Source organism: Phocoena sinus, chromosome 3 (genome assembly GCF_008692025.1).
Source record: "Phocoena sinus isolate mPhoSin1 chromosome 3, mPhoSin1.pri, whole genome shotgun sequence".
NCBI lineage: Eukaryota > Metazoa > Chordata > Mammalia > Artiodactyla > Phocoenidae > Phocoena > Phocoena sinus.
The window spans coordinates 38,622,524-38,645,204 of NC_045765.1; the positions used below are offsets into that span (position 1 = coordinate 38,622,524).

At 43.0% G+C, this 22,681-nt stretch overlaps 2 protein-coding genes across 6 annotated transcripts; both read right to left on the bottom strand.

Annotated features, from left to right (window-relative positions):
• Nucleotides 1-1,036: 1,036 nt before the first annotated feature.
• Nucleotides 1,037-12,623, bottom strand: LSM11 (LSM11, U7 small nuclear RNA associated). The gene is made up of 4 exons (XM_032628598.1): nt 12,176-12,623; nt 6,801-6,940; nt 4,904-4,987; nt 1,037-4,231 (listed from the first exon to the last, which is right to left on the bottom strand). The coding sequence occupies exons 1-4, from the start codon at nt 12,621-12,623 to the stop codon at nt 3,821-3,823; spliced, it is 1,083 nt and encodes a 360-aa protein (XP_032484489.1). The 3' UTR covers nt 1,037-3,820.
• A 1,764-nt stretch (nt 12,624-14,387) lies between these two features.
• Nucleotides 14,388-21,398, bottom strand: THG1L (tRNA-histidine guanylyltransferase 1 like). 5 transcript variants are annotated; one of them, XM_032628601.1, is made up of 6 exons: nt 21,208-21,398; nt 20,210-20,386; nt 19,383-19,552; nt 18,500-18,588; nt 17,187-17,294; nt 14,388-16,123 (listed from the first exon to the last, which is right to left on the bottom strand). In XM_032628601.1, exons 1-6 carry the CDS (start codon nt 21,396-21,398, stop codon nt 15,962-15,964), a joined length of 897 nt encoding a protein of 298 aa, XP_032484492.1. In that variant the 3' UTR covers nt 14,388-15,961. The 5 variants fall into 5 exon arrangements, with proteins under 5 accessions (XP_032484492.1, XP_032484496.1, XP_032484494.1 ...); XM_032628605.1 differs by having other exon boundaries at nt 14,396-16,123; nt 19,383-19,457; nt 21,208-21,343; XM_032628603.1 differs by lacking the exon at nt 21,208-21,398 and adding an exon at nt 20,908-21,023 and having other exon boundaries at nt 14,396-16,123.
• Between the last annotated feature and the right edge of the window lie 1,283 nt (nt 21,399-22,681).

A 22,681-nucleotide genomic window follows, 5' to 3' on the forward strand; every position in this document is an offset into this window, starting at 1 on the left:
TATACTTTAACGCTAATGGTTTCTAGGCTTTCTGACTTGACATGCGCCATGCACGGAGAGCAAGGAACCAACTAGTCCAAGACCACCTGCCTTAGACACTGATAACTCCAGATAACCATCGGACAAACGGCCCACTTGTTGTAAATGGTCTCTCAGAGGAAGCAGAAATACTTCCCAAATACTATAACAAACAACCTAAAGTACAGTTTCCCCTAGTGGTGAAGCAGTAGAACCATCTCTGTGTACAAAGAATGGCTCATGAAATCGTTCTGGGGGTGCAGCCACACCTTCCATTTCTTGATCCCTTGTTACTTCCTAACAAAGCTGTATACTCCTGAGAAGACCTCAACAAGTGTAGAGGTCTGCCCTGTGAACTGCCCTGAAAACACACTGCCATGTCTAGAGATTACTTTGAAGAATCAAAGTTGAATGTTCAAAAATAAGTACTAGTGTCTCAAGCCCAAATCCCTAGAGAATACCAGAAGCCAGTTTTGCTGTATTTTGGCTGCTTAGGACCCCCTCAACGAGTTGATGGGGGGCCTCCAGAAATCTACCATTCTGGCTGTTCCTTTCCCCTTTTCTTTTCTTGCCTTCTGAGGAACACTTCAGCTATTTCCATAGCAACTTATTTAAATGTCCTAGATGACCACATTTTTGAGCAGCATATACATTTTTAGGACATATTTTTCATTCCTTTTGAACAATTTCTCCCATAATAAAAAGCAACAATTTAAAAAAATTACTTCTCTAAAAATATGGTTATCATGCTTTGTACACAACAGCACATTTACTAGATAATACTCATTCCAGAATCACTGTCCAAACCAAGCAAATAAATGGGGGTATATGGGCACATAAGACAGATGACACACAGTTTTTTTTGTTTGTTTTTTTTTTTTTTGCTGTACGCGGGCCTCTCACTGCTGTGGCCTCTCCCGTTGAGGAGCACAGGCTCTGAACACGCAGGCTCAGCGGCCATGGCTCACGGGCCCACCGGCTCCGCGGCATGTGGGATCTTCCCAGACCAGAGCAGGAACCTGAGTCCCCTGCATCGGCAAGCGGACTCTCAACCACTGCGCCACCAGGAAGCCCGACACACAGTTTTAAAATAATTTTCAGATCCAGAATTGGTAACTTGGGCAGAAAAGCTGTAAATCAATCCTTATATGGATACATGAAAATTAAATGCAAACTAGAAAACGAGCATGTGTTTAAAATAAATCAGGTTAGATTTAATCAGGCACTACAATGAATGGAAATTGATTATATTCCTTTTGATTCCAAATTTCCACTTTATTGGGAAAACCTAGTAACCATTACAGCTTCTAGCTGAGGGACAAGAGGACAGACAGATGGCGACTGCCAAACAGGGAGGACTGGTAAAGAGGTAGAGGCAGGGGTGCCTGATGATTAAACAAGACAACTACTAATTGGGGAACTGAGATTTTAGACATACTGTTTAGAAGAGATTTAGACTGGCAGATTCCAAAGATAATTGTTCACGAGCGTTTGTAACCTAGAACTTCTCTAAATGTTTAGTGCACCTAATCTGGCTCTAAAGAGTATATTTAAAATGCATTTTGAAACAAAATCAAATAAACAAAACAAAACAACTTCCACAGATGCCCCTTTGGGGATGCGTTGTTTTTAGGTGTGCATCCTTCCTTCGGTGCTGTCATATAAACCCCTCAGAAAGTGCAGTGGAATTCCCTCTCATCCTGACCAGAAGAGGGTGGGGGCTGGGATACGGGGGGGCAGCAACGAAATGCCCCTCTTCCTTTACTGAAGATACTCTTCTGAACACTTCCATTGTCCCTTAGGAGGAAGCAACGGAACATGGAAAACAGTTCCTGAAGATATCACTGCTTTTTCTTTTTTTTTTTTTTTTTTTTAAATTTATTTATTTATTTTTGGCTGTGTTGGGTCTTCGTTTCTGTGCGAGGGCTTTCTCTAGTTGTGGCAAGCGGGGGCCACTCTTCATCGCGGTGCGTGGGCCTCTCACTGACGCGGCCTCTCTTGCTGCGGAGCACAGGCTCCAGACGCACAGAGCTCAGTATTTGTAGCTCACGGGCCCAGCTGCTCCGTGGCACGTGGGATCTTCCCAGACCAGGGCTTGAACCCGTGTCCCCTGCATTGGCAGGCAGACTCTCAACCACTGCGCCACCAGGGAAGCCCGATATCACTGCTTTTTGATAACAAGATCGTAACTGTGACACCTATGGAGATTACTCTCTGATATTATATAGCACCTACCTTGCTCATGAAACACTGAACTTTTACCAAGCTATGAAACAGGGTGAGTGAAAATCACTCATGGCACTTACACGTGTTAAAAGACTTTAAAATGCCTTCCCCAAATTCTTTTACTCAGTGCCCCTGTGAGGTAGGTGTCTGGTGGGAAAAAACTGAGGCACGGAGGGGTTAGTCTGCTCTCCTCTCAACATGATGAGCCAGAGTCCCAGCTCCTGGAACTTGATTCACCAGCTTCTCAGAAGGCTTATTTAAGTAACACGACAAATACAGCAGAGGAAGTTTTTCTTTTCAAACGTTTTAACTAGTTAGCTATTTATCATTCTCACTTTGAACCTAAGTTATCTAAAATAAAACCAAATAATGTATAAACTAACAAAACAAAAGGTCAACATTGCCTAACAGTCTGTGTCAAGATATAGCCTATTTTGCACTGGTGATTGGAAAAGCATATGGTTCAAGTAGAAGTAGTAGCAGGTGGTCTAGTGCTCCTGTTACTCAAGCCAGGCTGAGTAAAGTGTCCCTTACAGACACCACCGCTGTACTTTGTGAGAACCTCTTTGGCCTGAAACAAGGGAATAAAACTCCACCCCTGTTTCATGGAAACCATCCTAAAAGATACTCTAGACAGGGGCCAGCCCTGCCTGGAAAGAGTACTCTCGGCCACATGATGAGTGTGTATTATTGAGTCCACGCAGAACTCTTTGAAGCCAGACATGAAGGTCACAGTCTCCTGACATAAAGCTCACAGGACAGGTCACACTATATACAGAGGGGCAATACACAGGGTACATGCACTAGCACCATGCCACAGAAGTGAAAGAGAAGGACAAGAGCATCTTACAGTCCCATCTGGTACACCATCTGCAGAAGCTATCTCTGGCAAGAGGAAGACCAACAACGAGGTCCCATATCTCTTTCCATAAAGTGGAGAGGCATAAAAACACAGCATTCATTGCTAGATGCTTTGAGCGTACCACCTACCCAAATTTCACTCTTACATAAATTGGTGGGCTTCTTATATCTTATAGATATTAAAAGATAACAAATTACATTTCTTGATCAAGAGAGAATGGTGTAGAGCAAAATTCAAAGGTCAGTTACAAGATGTGGGTTCAGGGCTCAGGGTGATTTATACTGCTACTCTTAGAAACAAATTTATGAGTACTCAGGGCACTAGCTTTTAGAAATGAGATCATTCTTTTTGAGGTGTTTTTTTCCTTCACTGTGCTATAGTGTCTGTGGAGTGAATTCAATTCATACCATGCTCCCTAATTCAAATCTAGTATTTGGCTTGAGTGAAGTAAACCACGATACCAAATAAGATGCATGTACCTCTGTACAGCTTTTGCCTTGATATTAATGCACACACCCACCCACCCTCTCAAGGCCTGTTTCCCCTTCAGGGACCTCATCTCCCAGAAGGCCCGAGCCTGGCTCTATGCTCTGCACATGGCAGACCAGAGGGAATCATTCCAACTCAGAGCTTCACTGGGATACTAGGATATAGCATAGCAGCGATTCATGCATTTTATTTCTAAAAACCAAAGCTCAAGTGAGGCCGAGCTGGTCACTGTGCAAGATGAACCAGCAGGACATTCTCGCCTCGAATGAAAATCTGATTTATGTGTCGAGTGAATACCTGCTGGTAATCCACTTTGGGCTTTCGCTTTTTCTTACGGGGCTGGCCCCTGGAAAGGGTGGTGGCCCTGGAAAAGGTACCTCCCGCACTCGACCCTTCTGTCTGTGTAGTCCTCCCTGACAGCTCTGACCTGGACTCCTCCCTTGCCGATGCCTGCAGGGAAGAAGGGACGGAGCGGGAACGCTTGCGTGAACCCCGGTCAGTGTCTCCTCGTCCCCACACTGAAGCCACCTTCCAGGTGGATGTCTGGGAGTATCTGGACAGAGTGGAGTCTTCAACTGCAGACTTGGAATCTGTTTCCTTCTTGGAGGAATCCTGCAGTTTTAGTCGATCAAAGAGCTGTAAGGAAAGCAATGACAAGTATTAGCCTTCCCTTTAGCTTACAACATCCCTCTTTCAATATGTAGAAGAAAGCCTAGATTCCTTTATCATGCTCTGTGGACTGCTTGCTTTGCAATTTTTAAAAAGTTAGTGGGCTTCCCTGGTGGCACAGTGGTTGACAGTCCACCTGCCAATGCAGGGGACACGGTTTCATGCCCCAGTCCGGGAAGATCCCACATGCTGCGGAGCGGCTGGGCCCGTGAGCCATGGCCGCTGAGCCTGCGCGTCTGGAGACTGTGCTCCACAACGGGAGAGGCCACAGCAGTGAGAGGCCCATGTACCGCAAAAAAAAAAAGTTAGTAACGAATTTTCTATTTCTAGCTGTAACTCAGATAAATCAATAAATATGTCAAGAGAAAAGGCACCCACTTTTTCTATTGTATAAAACTGAAAGACTTTTAAACCTTATAAGAGGTAACTTGTTCAAACAATATGCAAGTAAGAAGCACAGACTCATTTTTGATTCGCTGGATGCATGGGAAGAGACTAATGAAAACCGTGGTCCAGGCACACCTGGTTGATAGCAATAGAGCTTTTCCACTTGGAAACCCTGGTCCCTGGGCTCAGTGATCTTAATTCCTAAGCTTGAAAGCATGCTGGGTACTCAGAAAGTCAGGGGAAACTGCCTACCCTAGTGAGAGTCAATGAAGAATCCCGTTCATATGCTTTGCCTAGAACAGGTTTTCGGTAGGTCTCATCCACATCAGTAAGTGCCTAGAGAAAAACAGACCAAAGTGGGGAAAATAAGGTAGCATTCAAATATTATTTTTATAGCTTTCTGGAAAAAATTTAAAAGGCAGAATAACATCTAATTATAGCAGAACTAACCTTAACAGGTGACTCAGCTCTTGGGCAGAAACAAATGGTAATACGTGGCACCCTCTGAATAGGAATTCCAAGCGGCTATGACCATGTAAGATGGGTTTCCCCTATGGTAAGGTGCCTTTACCAACGCAGGGTAGAGGTTCATAAATTTCAGGGAGCATGAATATCTGGGAAGTTTATTAAAATACAAATCTAAGGCTATCCTCCTAGAGATTCTTCATCCTGGGATGAAGCCCAGGAACTTTCTACTTGTACCAAAAACCCCATGATTCTGATGCAGGACAGCCTCAGACCACACGTTAAGAAACACTACTGCTGCTTTTCACTTTTCAGTCTGTATGTCTTATGACAGCAATTAATAGAGATTAACCAGGGTAACACACAGAATTGCTAGTGAATTCTTGTTGTGGAGAGATCAACCTCACAGGAGAGCTATTAGGATCAAATCAGATCAGGTATGAGAAATTACTTTGAAAAGTGTGAATCACCCTACAAATATAAGCTGACAGTATTATGATTACCACCACTGTTATCAAATATATTCTTTTAAATCTTTTCCTTCAAAGGTAAAATTATAATAAAATATTTTCCCTACACTTTAGAGATGAGAAAACTGAGGCTCAGAGAAATTACTTGGCCTAGAGTCACACAGCTACCAAATGGTGAAGCTAGGATTCAAATCCAGGTTTTCTGATTCCATACAGCTTAAAACATGGTCTCCGAAGCCAGAAAGGATAAAGTCATGGTCCTTTCACTTACTAACAGTGTGATCTGGGACCAATCTTCCAAAATCGCTAGCCTCAATTTCTTCATTTGTGAAATAAAACAGTGATAGACCCACAACTCATTCATTGAGATATTATATATAAAGCCCTTAGTACAGTATCTGGCACATAGCAAGGGCTTAATAAGTATTAGCAACTATTATTATTATCAAAGTTATTTTAACTGCCTCATATCATAGTTGTGCTATAATATATCCCTTCTCTCCTACAAATGTTTAGTAAATAGACAGTAAGCCTCTAGAAGACTGAGGGCACGTGGTACACTCCTTCACAAGGAAACACTATGCAAAGTGTCCGGCTTATTAATATGTCTGCTTCCCCTCTATCCACATCTGTCTTTCCGAAAGCCGTAGAGTAAAAGTTCCTTTCTGAAATTTCTGTACCTAGCACTGTGCCCAGCCAAAGTGGGAAGTCAGCAAATATTTTTAAATGAATGAAAAATAGTTGGTAGGAAATCAACATAAAATTACTAAAAGATGAAATAAGTAATTATTCCTTAAGGCTAGATTTCTCAACCCTGGCACTAATAACATTTTAGACCAGATAATTCTTTGTTGTTGGGCAGGGCGGCGGGGCAGGGGGGGTTGTTTTATGTACTGCTGGATGTGCAGCAGCAGCAGCCCTGGCCTCTACCCACTAGATGCCAGTAGTACCCCAACCCACAGTCGTGACAATCAAAACAAATGACATTGCCAAATGTCCCTGGCAAGGAGGAATGGGCAAAATCACTCCAGGTGAAAGCCTCTGCCTTTGGGAAAAGCAATAAAAAGAACTTTTTTGTTATTGCCCAAGAGAGTGCAAAGATTCTACCTCCTCTGGGAAGTTATTCTGGAGGTTTTGCTGAATAAGGTCCTTGAGATATATGAAAATTTTAATCCCTAGAAGGTTCTCCAGCCCCTTGAGAAAGGTTTAATTACCATATTCCAGAACTTGTCGAATGCAACAAGGAAGCCCGTACAGACGCCCCGAAGTCCCTTGAAAGTGCGGATGTGAACATTCACCTTCACCCCCTCCCGGATACAACGATGGAGTTCACCCAGAGGGCTGCCTTCGTGCACTGAAACAAGAAGAACAGTCAGCACAGCATGAACACCTGCTCTCATTCCCAGAACTAACAACCAAGACCACCCAACCATCTCCAGCAACACAAGGCAACACGGTATAGTGTCAGCCACACCACAGGAGCAGGAAGGCCCAGTGGGCAAAATGGCTAGCGTAGGCAATGCACACTGAATCGAAACAAGATTCCCTGGAACGTGGATAAACGAGCTGTATGGCCAACATCCAAATGTTTCACTACCTCTCTACCCTATTTCTATGATGTCACTGATTCTAAGAGGCACCATCATTTTAAAACTTTTTTGGGAAAAAAAGAAATACTACATTAAATGTGTGCATCAGCAGCTAGATTCTTCTCAGTTCTATGCCCTGTTAAGACAACCTTTTTCAGGATAAAGCTCATGAACCACATATCCAGCTTGAGCCTTCCAAAGAACAAAAACCCTCGTCATAGGTTTAAAGGAAATGAACCATGTAACTCATTTGCCCTGAAACACATGCAATCGCCTAAGAAATAATGGCCTTTCGGCCTCTCAAGTCTGAGCTACTTCATGCACGAGCTCTCTGGGGCCACTAGTGTTTCAGTGTATATCATCTTTACACTAGGAGGAAGAGGCCTGGTTGTATTCCAAGCCTTGCTGGTATAAAGGCACCTGCTGAGCATCTGACTCTTATGACACTGCTGATAAGCATCATACAAAAAGAGCAGTATGACAACTCATGGGAGGAATACTGGGATTATAAACTGCAGCTTTTACTATGATGGACTCTTACTTTCAGAGCTTGGGAGCAAGGCTGAATTTTATTTTTATTATTTCATGTTAACTTAGCCTTCAAAATATGCTGGCTATACTACATAAAATCTCCCTAAAGAAAACTGCATGAGCACACGTGTGCACACACACTCTCTCTCTCTCACAGTCACATTCACACTCACACATACACAGTCTCATTCTTCCCCCCAAGTTTGCAAGGCACAGTTCTTTGGAAGTTATTGTCATTGACAGTAAACAAACAAAAAATCTCTGTTTTGTTTCTAGTGGCATAAAAGAGAACAAAAGTCTTGCACTTCAACTTGGATAACTAAGGTGGTTACTCTTAACCTCCTTACCCCTCACTCATGGATTGGCTTATAAATGATGGCAGTGATAAATTACCACAAGAAGATATGCTTGGATTAAGTGACATAGCACCCTCAGATTGAGGGTTCATCAAGAAGGCACAGTTGGAGGCAGAGTGACAGAAACAGTGGCCTTGGAAAGGAACATGAGAAACTTGGTCTGATCTTCATCACCTATCCCTCCTCTAGCCATCTTTTAAAATTCTTTGAACCTCTGACATATAAAGACGTATGTACATATATCTGGATATGTGTTATAGACAGTGTCAAATCAAGCACTGTAAACAAGTGTTAGGTCATTATACCTAGTTGTGTGAACTTGGCGAACAACTTTTTCTCTATAAGCCCAAATTTCCTCATTCATAAAATGAGGTTAGACTAGTTAACTTCTAGAGTCATGTAAGGAATAAGCCATTATAGTTCAATTTCTTAGAAACTGATCACAATGCCTGGATTATTCCGTTTACCTATACACATTCACTCCCCTTTCTCACCATACATGTGTATGTTCCACAAAGGGTGGAAAGACCACCCTTTTTCTAAAGTGAAAGAAAATAGGGGCACCACTTCTCCCCATGCACCCCTAAATCAGAGAGGAAGAACAGGCATGTGTCCTTAACAACTGTCTCTTATTCTAATTAAATGGCAAACAGGTTTTCCACCCTCACATGTGTACTTTTCTTTTGATTTTTTTTCTTCCAAAGATTTAATAAGCTGTAATTCCAGGGAGTATTTCTCTCCTTATGTGATCAAAAATACAACACTAGCACCACCTATCAGAGCAAAACGCCAAGACAAAAATGAACTTCACATTCTGAATCAGAAGGCACAGTCTGAATCTCTTCGCAGCAGTGTCTGTGACAAACTCCAAATGGATATGAGCCAGGCTTCTAGATATATATATAGATAGATACACACACAGACACACACACACATATATATACACATACACATATGCCTTATCTTTGAAAAAGTTATTCTTCCAAATCCCGCTCTCCATTGCCATTACTCTTGGGCCACACACTTCCAAATCCAGGTCATTTTTAACCCCACTCTTATTTTTCCCTGCTTGTAGCCAATACTAAGTCCAAACAATAGATTCTCAATAATTAAGACCTGCCCTTTCTTTTCTCTTTCCACAACTAACAATACAGTCCAGGGCCCATCAGATGGCTGGTTCACTTCAAGCGTCTCCTAGCTCCCCTCCTTCACACCAGCAACAGCATCATCGTCACTGTCACCAACATTATCACCAATTACTGAGCCCTCAGTATGGGCCAGGCCCTATGGTAAGTTTAACTTTATACACATTATTTAAGCCTCACAACTCAAACAGGTTTAACTAATTTGCTCAAAGTTACTTACCTAGTAAACAGCTGAGCCAACAGTCAATACTGGCAGGTTATATGCATTCTGACCTGGGGCTTTTAATTATGACAGTCTAAAACTAATAATAACCACAACAACAATCTACAACGATAAAAACAGTGACATTTAACACTCACTGAGTATTTCCCTACATGCTAGGCCACATTACAATTGTAAACCTTTAAATGTGTTAACTAATTTAAACTTCACAACTAGATTCTATTATTGTCCTCACTTCACTTATGAGGAAACTGAGGCCCCAAAGAGTTTAAGTAACTTGCTTAAAGTAAAACAGTTCGAAAGTGGAGGAGCAAGTATTCAAACCTAAGCAGTCAAGCCCCTGAGCCTGTGCTCTACTCTACCTCCCCAAACACATTTTACTACTAGAAACTCAGCAATTAGAAACATTTGCCCCTACAAAGCCTTTTGCTTAAGAACATACACCATGGTTCCCACTCGCTCTCATAACAAAGTCAAAGAAAAACTCTTTGGTCTTCAAAACATCCTGGCTACCAATCCCTTTCTGGACCCAAATTCAGTTCTCATTGATCTGGACACAAACCACATAAGCAGCACCTTCCATCCACCAAAAAAAAAAAAAAAAAAACAAGGAAGGAAACATTAGAATGTATTCTTCCTCTCCTGAGACTAGCATAATGGTTAAGCATATAGCCCCTGGACTGGGACAACCCAGGATGAGCGGCAAACTGACTAGTTTCGTGATGCTGGGCAAGAAGTTGAACTCAATGAGTGTCAGTTTCCTCATCTATAAAAGTGTATCCAAGGGTAAAATGAGATGCAATGCATCTAAAGGTCTTAACACTGTGTATAGCACATACTGGCTCAATAATAGCAGCTATAAATAACAACAATAAAGTTACCACCTGACTTACAAAGGGGCATGAGGAAACTTTCTGGTGCGGATTTGCTCTGTATCTTGATTGTGGTGGTGATTTCACGACCATACACTTGTCAAAACTCACTTTAAAAGAGTGAATTTTGCTATGTGTAAATTATACCTCAATAGTCTGATTTTAAAATTACTGCTGTTATCTTCAACCATGCCCTTCCTTAACTTCAAGACCTAAAGCTGACCTCATACATGAACTATTTCTTGATAAAATCTAATCCTCACCCATGCTTCTGTACTTTTTTTGCTTTCTGAAGGTCATCAACTCTTTGTGCTATCTACTCATCTTTACCATGTACACCCAAGTGTTTCCAGTGGTGGGATTAAAATTTTCAGTGCCGAGGGCACATTCTGAGGCTTTGATTCCAGGCATATATTTATCATGGGAACTCCCCATTTTCATACCAATAATATAGCAAAGTGCTCCACAGGTAAAGGCAAAACCACCCACCACATAGAAATATTTCTTTCCTCTTGAAAATCTTGGAAGCAAAGCAATGATTGGCAAAATGGAAATAAATGCTACAATCTGAGACTTGGAGTGCATTTCAAAGATCTGATAGTGGCAAAAAGTATGGGAAAAATAAGGTCCCCCAAAGTGCTCTTAATTTAGGAACATGCATAATCTATCTTTGTGCCACTACTGAGCAAGCAAACTGGAATAAACCCTAGCTCAAGCAGGGATTCTCCGGCATAGTAAATCATCCGACAAAGGCACCCCTAACAGCACTCAGCTTTTCAGGATGTTTCTCTCTTAACAAACACATTTCTAGAAATGAAACAAAATATTCCTTTGCTTAGCACAACCCTCCATTCCAAAGGCAGTGATTTAATAATGCCAAGATTTAGCTATCAGGATACAGATGCTCTGAATGGCTAAGTAGGTCATTGTGTCCATGGGGCAGATGTCAGAACTGCTTGCCAGATGACAAAGATATAACCCTGGGCTGTTTTTATTCCATTTATACAAGACCTAACACACATTAGCAACTTCTGCTTTTTACAGCTTTACTCTAAGGATCTGTTAGGAGGCCGCAAGAAATTCCCTTGTGCCATTTACACCTTCAGAACATGAAATAACCTGTGCATATGGTAGTATGAGCCTGACAGACACAGTCCTGCACTCAGCCTGGCAGAGTGGCCGTAAAATAGCGTCTGTGCTTCACTGGCATTTTGTGCCTGCTGCATTCCTGGACTCGTGATTTGCTAATGTGAACATAGGTATATCAACACCCTGCAGCCCTTCTCCTGCTTACAGCACTGAGAACGAGCTGTCACCTAATGTGCAGGGGTTGTGGGATCATGTCTCCTGTGCTACCTGAACAGATTTCCTCACACTGCATCCCAACATCCCCAAATCTCAATGACCAAGCACTCTCCCACCCCTAATATTGGCTATGCCCTCCCTCCCCGCACCGTGTGTGGTCCCAAGACCTCAACACCTCTGCAAACCCTACCTGTGAGGTCCCGTTTCCAGGCCCACCACCTCTCCAGACCCCCCATCACTCCTGCAGATCCTTTCTGCAGGCTCCTCATCACCTCTGTGGGCAGTTCCGTGGACCCCATCACCTTTACTCACGTTATCCAAGCAGACACTCCCCACGGCTATTTATTACCTCCACAGCCTTACCACTCTTCCCCCGCAGCTCAGACAGACCCTTCTTCACTCCTCAAGCTGACCCTCCCCACAGTCGCTGATTATCTCTTCAACCTTCACCAAGACCCTCCCCCGATACACGCAGACCCGCACCAAGCCGCTATCACCCCGCAAACGCCTCCAGGGCCGCCGCCTTCTCGACAGCTGACCCGGCCCCAGCCCCGCCCGCCGTACTCACAGGGCATTCTCGTGAGCACGTTGCGCGGCGCCTTCCTGCTCCGACCCGGACCCCGCCGCCGCGCCCCGGCGGCCCCGTCCCCTTCCTCCTTGGCTACCATAAGGCGGCGGAGGCGCTGGATGCGCTCGGGGTCCGGGGCGGGGATGTCCGGGCGGCGGCGGGTCCTGCCCAAGGGCCCGGCGGCGGCGGTGGCGGGGTCCCCAGAGCCCGCGGCCGCGCCCCGCGCCCGTCCGCGCCCGCCGCCCCGGCACCCGGTCCTGAGGAAGCTCTCATACTCGGCCAGGTTGTTGAAGCAGGGCGCGTTGGGGTAGGGGATGGGAGGCAGGCGAGGCGCGTACAGGGCCAGCAGTGGGTCGAAGCTGTCAGAGCTGACATCCAGCCGCGGGCTGGGCGGGCGCGCAGGGCTGCCGGCGCGAGCCGACCTCGCCCCCCTCTCCCGCTCCTCCATGTTTGAAAGGCCCGCAAGCTGAGGCCGATGGGAAGGAGAGGGGGCCGCCAGAGGGCGGCACTGCGCAGCCGCGACGCGGGTCTCACTGCGCCGGCCTGGCCGCCAGGGGGCAGCATCTGCCCGCGGTCTGCGTCTCCGGGGGTGTGGCGAGCGGCTGCGACCCGCCCGGTCCTCGCAGCGCATCAGCGTTCGGGGAAGAGGTTAATTTGCTCTAACGCAGTGTTTCCCCCATCTATATCATTATCACTTTGGGTGTTTCCTAGTGGTGCGGATTCCCTGGGGGTGGAGCCCGGGCCCGGCATCTTAACAAGCTCCCCAGGTGTTTCTCTGCTCTCTGGAACTGCGCTCTACTCCTAGCTTGCGCTGGCGGGAAGCAGTGGGAAAGAGGGCAAGGAATGCCCTAGTTTGCTCTCATGCCGAGTACCACTGGGGTTTAGCCTAGGTGGGCTCCAACTATTTAGCTTCTCTGGCTCTTTACATTCTCATCTGAGATGTAGAAATGGTTGCCTACCTCACAGAATTGTCCAAAGAATGAAGAGATACTGCATATACAGCGCATAATAAATGCTCTGTGAATGTTAACTAATATTGGTTAAGTGTACAATGAAACTGAAGGATGATGGGTGGACCCTGGTACTGCATTTCCTACACCCTCTGCAAAAAGAAATTTACGCATACACCAGAAAGACGCTAGTATTAAGGCAAATTCACTATCACTGATCTTGTAAGCATTGCTTAGCACCTGGAGGAAATGAAGATGCCGCGATTGGAGGACAAGATAACAAGATTTTCAAAACCTGGTTGTATTTTGGAGCCTCTGTTCAGCGGAATATTTTTTGTTTTTTGATATTAAAATAATAGTCTACGCTACACCAAAGGCCCAGATATTACCCCCTCATCCAGCAGAGCCGAGGTGTTTCCAGTCACCTACAGGCCACACAAAACACTTTCCTAACTGTCACCACTCTCCCAAACTGCTATCAATTGGTATTAATTCTATACTAGTTGCTTTTGTGCATATTTTAAAGTTTCCTTAAGACCTGGAAAGGAAGCCGCAGAGAATACTATTCTCTTAGAGAGCAGGATGAAAATATACAGCTGTGAAGTATACTTTAGAATACATGATGCAAAATAAAAAAGATAACATAAAAACTACCAACAATGCTTCTGATAGCACTACATAACTCAATAGGTAAACCCGGGTCATTCCTTTGCTCAAAACCCCTGCCCCAACACAAACGTCAAACCTGCAAACTGCTGGCAATTAAATGAGCAAGTGCACATCCCCGTCTTGTAACAAAATCAAGTGATAGCCTTTGTGGTATCACATAGCACCCACAGAGAACACAAAACTTCCGTGGGTAGTTGTCTTAAAAATTTGTACTAATACCTTATATTTGTTTTGATATAAAATGCTATAATTTACTTACAATTAAGTTAAATTTGCCAATCAAGAGCTACATTCTTATTGCCTTACTTGGCCTATCACAGTGTACTAGCCTAGGTATATCATATCTGGGCCTTGTTACACAAAGTGTGGTACATTGACCATTATCCACCAAAAGCCTTTGAACCCCAAAATCTTCATGGGGAAAGCTTAGAACTGGCATTTTAAATGAGTATTTCAAGTAAATTTGTTGCATTCAGAAGTCTGTGAACCACCACTGTGATGAAGGGATGTGAGCCTGGCTTATGGAAAGACACACACACATGAAAGTTGGACTCATACTGCGTTTGTATGAAAAAAAACAAATGAAAAATTAGGCCAAGGGAATTGAAAGCTTTATTTTTTTCTCTCAAAGAAATCTTATCAATTACCAAACATGAGCCATGTCTCCTATTCCCACGAAGCGAAGAGAACAGGAAGGGAAAAAAAGGCATTGACAGATGGGGTGTCAATTGGTGAGGGATGAGACCAGCCGCTGCCCTTTCAAAAATACATTTTCTTCTTGGCTGTAAATTCTACAATGCAAGACCAGGCACTGGGATGTGGGCTCTTAGTTAATTCTTTATAGAGCCAAATTAATCTTCTTCCTCTACAACATGAAATGAGGACAAGAGGAGACATGAGTTCTCGACCACCTACCCCCACTGCCTCCCCCCTTCAGAGGCCAACGGCTTGGCGACACGCAGTTCCTGCTGCTCCTCACCCAATTCCACTGGCCCGTCGGCAGGCAAAACTATTAGGACTCCTCTGCCACCTGCTACCTGTGACCCCAAGATGAGGGTTGGTCCCTCTGTTCTCCAACTCAAATGTCACTGTTCCGATTATCCAGAGGCTACCTGAGAATCTTTTTCAGGAAGTCCACAGGAAGGTGACTTTCAAAACTGAAGTGTCTAGAGGACAGAGAGTAAATGTTTCTTCCTCCTCGTTCATTCATTCTCGCTGTTTTCTTTCTCCCACATAAACCGGTAATTCTCTTTCTTCTTAGAAAGAGGTTAAGTGGCCTTGTAATCATTGCCCCTGGCAAGATGATCATGATGATCAGGCTGCCAACTCCACAAAATCTAGGGAATGTTTACACAAGGACATCCGAACTACAACTCATTTGTTCAGCTCAAGTTGCCAATCTGGAGATTGGCACAAAGCCCTGAGTTTGCCCTGGAATTCCTGAATTCAGAGGCATCAGGCAGGCATCAACCCATATTAACTCCAGGTCTGCCAAAGATGAATGCAAGTAGATAGGTGGGCAAGGTGACCAAGGTCACTGGATTCTGTGGTTAAGAATAAGTGGGTGAGGGGGCTTCCCTGGTGGTGCAGTGGTTGAGAGTCCGCCTGCCGATGCAGGGGACACGGGTTTGTGCCCCGGTCCGGGAAGATCCCACATGCCACGGAGCGGCTGGGCCCGTGAGCCATGGCCGCTGAGCCTGCGCTCCGCAACGGGAGAGGCCACAACAGTGAGAGGCCTGCGTAACGCCAAAAAAAAAAAAAAAAAAAAAAAAAAGAATAAGTGGGTGAGAGTAAAGTTTGGGCTCATCTTCTACCATAGGTGAAAAGAGCTTGACAAGTTTTTATAAAGCTTACGCCACAATCTAAAATTGATTCATTTTGCAAGGCATAAAATACTTCTTGCTTTATAAAAATAGTACCATGATTTTTAAAAAACTGTACTTCTACCAAAGGAACCATGTTTCAACACCAAAAAATAGGTGTTCCACTTAAAGCAGAACAAGATACACCACCCACATTCATCCCTTCTTTCTCTGTTCCCCTCCCAACCAGAGTCATGTCACTCCCAGGACACTGTTCTGCATGGCACAGATGCTAGGGCCACCTAAGGCCAGGAGACTTGGGGGACCCTGCATGGTCAAGCACACTAGTAATGAAAAGCAAAGGGTCAGCTGTCTTCATGTAGGATTTCTGGATGTTCCTTCCAGAAAGCATCCCCAATGACATCGCAGTGTAAGGGCACCGCCTTAGTCCTGGTCCGGGTCACCACCATCTTTCTTCCTTCCATTTCTGCTGGCAGCCTAACTTCTTTTGTCGTGACTTCATCCACCTATAGGTAAAGTTAAAATATTGACACATTAACTAGAGAGTCGGTTTGGGAGAGAAGAGGGAGAAGTGGGGGAAGTTTACTTTTTTACTTTATATACTTCTGACAAATACGTATTTTCAGGCATATATATATATATATATATATATGAACATATATATATATATATATATATATCAGAGATATATGTATATCTCTCACCATACATGAATTTCTTTACAACTAAAATACTTTTTAAAAAAGTTATGTTGCTATATTTTGAAAGGAGACCTCAGGAACAAAGAAGGGATTCTATGTTCCTTGTTAGCAATAACCATAAAATTAAAGACATTTCTGCTCTCCCACCTGCATTAAGAAGGATCCGAGTCTGTGCCAAACAAATGTTTTAAAAATACTAATAAAAGAGCTGAAGCTGCCAGTGGGATACCTAATACCCCTTAATACTTGAAAACATTCATTTCAGAAAAAAATACTTTAGACAGAAGGAAATAAATTTAGAGACTTCATTATGCCCAGGAGCTGGAACAGAGCAAAAATATTGGTAGAATTAAGGATACAGGTGAATGCACAGACAGAATATTAAGTTAAGTATGAATGTCTAGGGAAGCCCTCAAACATTCTGCAAGGGACAGAACCCTCACATGCAACATCAGTTCCTTATATTACAGTTCTCATGGGATGGATGGACCATTTAATGGAATTATCCAGTGTGGGAGAAATTATTTTTTTAAATGTTCTCTGAATGCAAAAATTCTCATATCTGCACTTACCTGTTTAAAGGGGTTTGATTAGATTTGGGGAGAGCTTATGACATGGAAAAGTGTAATAATTCTAAAATTCTGTGATTCTACTTACAGAACGGGGGAGTCCAGATCACAATGCTCACTGACAAACTGACAAAACGAGCATCCATAATAATAATCTATAGCATCTCATTTTGGAAAGGGTCTAATTTGTGCTAGTGACTGGAGTCACATCAGCATACAGGCAGCAGGCAAGACAAAGCCTGGGATGGGCACAGGCTTTCCTTCTGACCTCCGTTTTTCCTCAGACATAACAGCATTACCTTCTGCCATATCAACACAGTTCCCTTTCTATACATCAGTGGCTCGTTATTGTAGTTGATGTTGAATTCAGAAAATAAAATCTCATTCTTGTCTGCTGTAAGAGTTCCCTGAAGAAATAAAAACACATATAAAAAGCTTTGTAGGTCTTTTCTCTCCCCTAACCCCACCTATCCATTCCACTCTCTACCTAAACTTCCACAACAAATCAAGAAGTGGAAGCATTTCATCAAACGTCATATAGGCGTTAATGAATTTTCATCTTAAAAGCAGTTCAAATCTTATTTAAATATCAAAATTCATAAAATCTCTTTTGTAGCAAATAACTGCCTTTACAAGTCACTACTGTGATGGGGTGAGAGGAACTAATAGTAAGAGTACCAATTCTGTACTAGATAGCTTTTGTATTATTTGACCCTCATAACCATCTCCATTTTAGAGATGAGAGCTCTGAAGCTTAGAAAGATTATATAAATTTTCCGAGGCCAAAAGTGCTCTTATTCGTATAAGAATCAAAATCTGATCTCAATACTTCCAAACTCTGGCTAGATCTACCAGTCTTCCTATTACTGCTACATATGCAACTTTATCATGATTGTTAATAATGACCACCATTTACTGCGTCATTTTAACGTCCCAGGCATTGTATTAGGAGCTAATACAACACATCATCTCATTTCACGGTGAGTTTTCCTACAAGTAGCATGGTCATCTAATGATACGAGCCAGTATTTATTAAGTACTTACAGTGTGCCCTGTACTACCCTTTATGTGTTTTACATGCATCATGCCATTTAATTCTCACCAGAAACCTATGAGGTAGGAACTACTATCTTGTACATTTTACCTATTAAAAACTAAGGCAGAGATGATAAAATTAAACAAAAGCCTCTGAGTACAATTATTTGACCCCCAGAGCCTAAACTCTTAATGATACACAGGAGTCCTAACCCCAAGAAACTCCAGGTCCCCAGCAGGGATTGACAATCATGAAGCAGCCAGGTGGGGCTGACAAAAAAAGAAGAGCACGTGCCCTTTATAGGCGGCAGCCTATACACAGCTCCAGCTAAGCACTACCATGTGGGAGTGTAGAGCCATTAATTCTATTTTCCAGCCAAGGACACTGAGGCTCAGGGAGTAGTAACAACTGATGTACAGTCACAAAGCAAGCAAGCAGCAGACCTGCTACTAGTATGATCTTTCTATCTTTTCAAAACAAAACCGTAAAAATTTAAGAGCTTAAAAAGAAGGCCAAATGTCATGAGAGAGCGTAAACTGTCCCCCCTTAAGTATTAATGCAGTAAGATCTTTATACCTGTAATCTCTCTTGGGCTTGGATTGGTGTTAATCCAGACTGCTGTACAAGTGCCCAGAAAACTGTATTATAAAGATTATTGATGTGACCTGTAAAGAAAACATAGTTGGCACTGTGTATGCACATAGAATCTTTATTCAATATTCACCCTTCAAAGAGTACTGGAACCCCACCTCTCTCCCGCAGAGACATATAATTACTTGCGCAAAGCCATACACAGGGAACACGGGGAAGTGGTCAAGCAGAAGAAACTTATTTCCTAACAGTTTTATCCTGTCATTTCAGTTGTGCTTTACACAAATCTGTTAACTTGTGCATTAAGCTAAGGAATACTTTCCAAGTTATTTGATTTACATTATTCCCACCTCTCTTCCAGTTCTCCTGGCAAAATCAAGACATACCAAATGAATAAAAGTCTAACAAACATTTCACCATGGTTATGTAAGGAAGGGTCACAACTTGAATACCCACTGAAGCCAGCACAAACATAGGCGTGTAAAGCAGAGTTCCCAAGGGAACAACAGGGAATGGTAGAGGCTGAGGCACACTGGCTCCTATGTGCATGAATGTGTGCCTGCGTGTGTGTTTATGTGTGTGTGTGTCTGTGTGTATAAAGGCAGTAGTCACTACGCAGGTTCTGACCAATACTAAGTGGGAATATAGACCTAGTACTGCCAGATCTGATTTTTCCAAAAAAAAAAAAAGTTGGAAATAGGTAGTATTTACATAAAACCTTCCAATTTTTCAAGTATTTTCAACTAATTTTAAAAACTTGCAATACTGCATTCCAAACAAAATACATGGGCCAAAAATGTATCAGATCATCACCTCTAATATAAGGAATCAGTAGTTTAACTACATCTGTTTATTTGGTTTCACTTACAATCTGCTTGCCGCCAGCTGAGATAGTCCTTTAAGGTCTGGTTGCTAGGATACACCACGACTCTTCCATCAAAGCCTGGGGGATACAGAAGGGGCTGGTCCTCAAAGTAATCCCGCCAGTAAAACACATAGCTGGAGGCGAACTGGGAGACCACGTGAGTCATAAACTTACTTGCAAAAGGCACAGTGGGTGGAGCAAGAAAAGAGAAAATACATGATATTAATTCAACACCATGACAGGGTCTGTGGGTGTAACAGAGAGATAACACAAACTGTCTAGCAAGCCAAGAGTGATGGGTCAAGAAAAACTATTTTAGTATTTCAGTTATATATTTAAAATGCAGCCTGTCTCTCCTTCTAGTCCTATAAGTAATTTACTAATGTCAAATGTTCTTCCATAGCATGTGACGTGAACTTATGGTTCAAGAGGTTTTTTTTCAAGTCTTGGAAGGAGGGGAACCATTGTTTTAAAAACATCCCAATTCACTACATGATCTGTTTCCTGTGAGAGTTTCAATATACTGCCAAATCAAATATCAGATCTGTCTAATTTGTACTGAGATCCTCCTTAACTAAAACTTTAGTTTCTCTTTCTAGTCTTAACGTTCAATGCCCGATCAGTCTAGAAACTAAGGTGATGCGAATACAGAGAAAAACTTAAAGAGGTATACAGAATGCTCAGGTATCAGATGGAAGTACAACAGTCTAACCTGTTATATACATACATTCTGCAGTTGCAAATACTACAGTCTGTAAGTTTGTGATTAAGATAAGCAGAAGCCAAATGCTGGTAGGAAATATTCTGAAGGAGCTAGGCCACAAAATTACCTGGCTCTTCTTTTAAACCAATTACTTTTCCGCTTGAACACAAAGCTGTACTCATCACTCTGCCCATATGCAATCACAATATCCTCCAGTTCTTCCATTACGGTTTGGGCACATTTAGTCATTAGATGGAGAGCACGGCTGTCATTGGGTTTTGCAAAGTTGTGCTTCTCAGCAAACCTTCATAAGGGAAAAAGAAGAGGGAAAAGGGTATGGGTGGAAGAGAGCTTGTCATTAATACCACAGATCAAAGAGGCTATTCAAAGAGTGCTATGAGTATGCTGTGAGTCCAGACATTCCAGTAGCCACAACCTGATCCATTTCGTTAAGAACTCTAGTTTTTCTTGCTCTAACCAACTGAGAAAAAGTAACATAAATACTAAGCCTCCATTCCCTTTTCAGTGAAATGGGGATAAAGTTACTTCATAGGATTCTCCTGAAGATGAGAGGGAGATAAATATAACTATGCCTGGCTCCTTAGAAGTGCTCAATAAATGTTAACTACAATAATCATTACTAAAATAACACTTTTAAGACTTAAATTCCCATCTTCCTGCTACACTTTTCTTTTTTTCTGACTTTTTCCCTCCTGAATCCAGTCCATGTGTTCTGCTACTTATAATGAAACAACATACTCTACAGTGGTGCCCACAGCAAGGCCAGAAAGGGCCGCAAAACAGTCAGCCCTCAAAGATACCTACCAAAATAGCTTGTCAATTTGTTGAAGAGCTGAAATAATGGGCCCGAGAGTGACTTTTTCCACCACAGTCTTGCTAACGGACACCCCAAGCCAGCTCCTCACTAGGGGAGCACCGTGTCTCATTTACCCCACCCAGCTCGCGTTCAAGCCGGTTGTAGCCAGCACGCAGAGTGATGCTCAGTGCCGCGCGCTCACTGGCTTCCGAGTTACCCCGGTAACCATGAGCTCGGGGCTGCGACAAATGCGTCGCATTCTCTGGAAGCACTGGCGAACCACGCAGCCCTGAGCCCAGCTCGCTCACCGATGGAAATTCCTGCCGTCCAGCCGCACCACCACCCAGCAGTGGGCAAGGCAAGTGTCGTCAGCCTCGAAGTCCCGCACGTACTCGAACTTGCTCTTTGCCATTGCCGCTCCCAATTTCAAGCACCGTCTCAAAGTGACGGAAAAGGCAGCCAAGCAACCACTAACTTTCACTGTGCCAGCACCCCACATTCCCCCACGGAAATGAAAACACCAGAGAACTCCGCCCCGGAAGTTCCTGTGTCTTCTCAGGGTCGCTCTAGCCGTAGTGGAGGCCAACATCTCTCTCGCCTCTCCTTGTAGTTCTTAATGGACTTCCGGACCTGGAAGGAGGGTTCCATGCTTCCCTTAGCACTACTCATGGCTGCTCGCCTGTCTCCTTCCGTCCTGCAACAAATCATTCTCACGAAATTTTTAAAAATTCATTTCCTGCCAAGTTTGAAGGTTTGTGATTTTTTTCTTTCCAAATAGTATTTGTTAATTTGTTGTAGAAAATGTGGGATATATCGAAAAATATAGTTAAGAAAATTAACACTTCATGCCTCCCCTCTCCCCGTCAAAGCACTGTGGATGGTTCCTTACGGTCTGTTTTAATATATGTATGTTTACACAGGGAATACACAAAATTGGAATCAGACACCTGTGCAATTTTTGTATTTTTTCCACTCACCTCGAGTATTTGCCAACGTCATTAAATATTTCAAAGAGTGACTTAAATAAATTAATTTAAAGGACTCATTCTAACATACGTAGTACTAAATTAAGTCATTCAACTTTTTCACAAAGACTCATGCTTGAGATCTTGCTGCTGGTAGATACTAGTAACAGTAAAACCCTCATATTTGTACGATGCTGTATGATTTATAAAGCTGTTTTGAATTCATTACCTTCATATATATATATCCCTCAAAAAATATCATTCAAACAATATAAAAGTATATATGGTGAAAAGTAAACCTCTCACTGACTCCTAACTCCCTACTTTAAGCAATCACTGTTACCAGTTTCTTGCATATCTATTCAGGGAGAGATATACAAATAGAGACAGAGATGAACATAGAGATAGAGATGTGTTTTGTTTTGGGCCAAATTATGCTCAGAGACTGAGACTGTCTTTGCTAATATTTTATCTACTATAGGTTCACTGTGGGAATTATAATTTCACAAGCCAATAGCATACTGGATATGTCTCTTAATAAGCCAGTAAAGAAATAACATACTCCAGATGATAGATTGCTTACATTATTGTTCCAGGCAAGGGGAGATAAGAGAAAGTCCAAATTCAGTTGAGGTGTATCTTTCCTATGCGGTTGGTTCTCAGGAGACTTGGCTTAGCCAACCACAAGTTGATGTCCAGCTGCCAGCTAAACGAAAGTGGAAAGTCCCCTGTTGCTAGAGTATGTTGTTAGGGAATGAAGCCTGGTGTTGAGGTGCAATATGATCTTTGCTGGGTCCCTGCACAGCTTTCGCCAGTG

What these genes read in the sequence shown, in the direction of transcription:
- THG1L (XM_032628601.1), bottom strand. Translation starts at nt 21,398, where the DNA reads ATGTGGGGTGCTGGCACAGTGAAAGTTAGTGGTTGCTTGGCTGCCTTT. An exon ending in GACGGCAGGAATTTCCATCG is followed by an intron (nt 20,387 to 21,207) that starts GTGAGCGAGCTG and finishes TCCCTTATGAAG; the next exon opens with GTTTGCTGAGAAGCACAACT. An exon ending in CTGTGTTGATATGGCAGAAG is followed by an intron (nt 16,124 to 17,186) that starts GTAATGCTGTTA and finishes CTTTACCTATAG; the next exon opens with GTGGATGAAGTCACGACAAA.
- LSM11 (XM_032628598.1), bottom strand. Translation starts at nt 12,623, where the DNA reads ATGGAGGAGCGGGAGAGGGGGGCGAGGTCGGCTCGCGCCGGCAGCCCT. An exon ending in CGTGCTCACGAGAATGCCCT is followed by an intron (nt 6,941 to 12,175) that starts GTGAGTACGGCG and finishes TTCTTGTTTCAG; the next exon opens with TGCACGAAGGCAGCCCTCTG. An exon ending in CTTCATTGACTCTCACTAGG is followed by an intron (nt 4,232 to 4,903) that starts GTAGGCAGTTTC and finishes CTTTCCTTACAG; the next exon opens with CTCTTTGATCGACTAAAACT.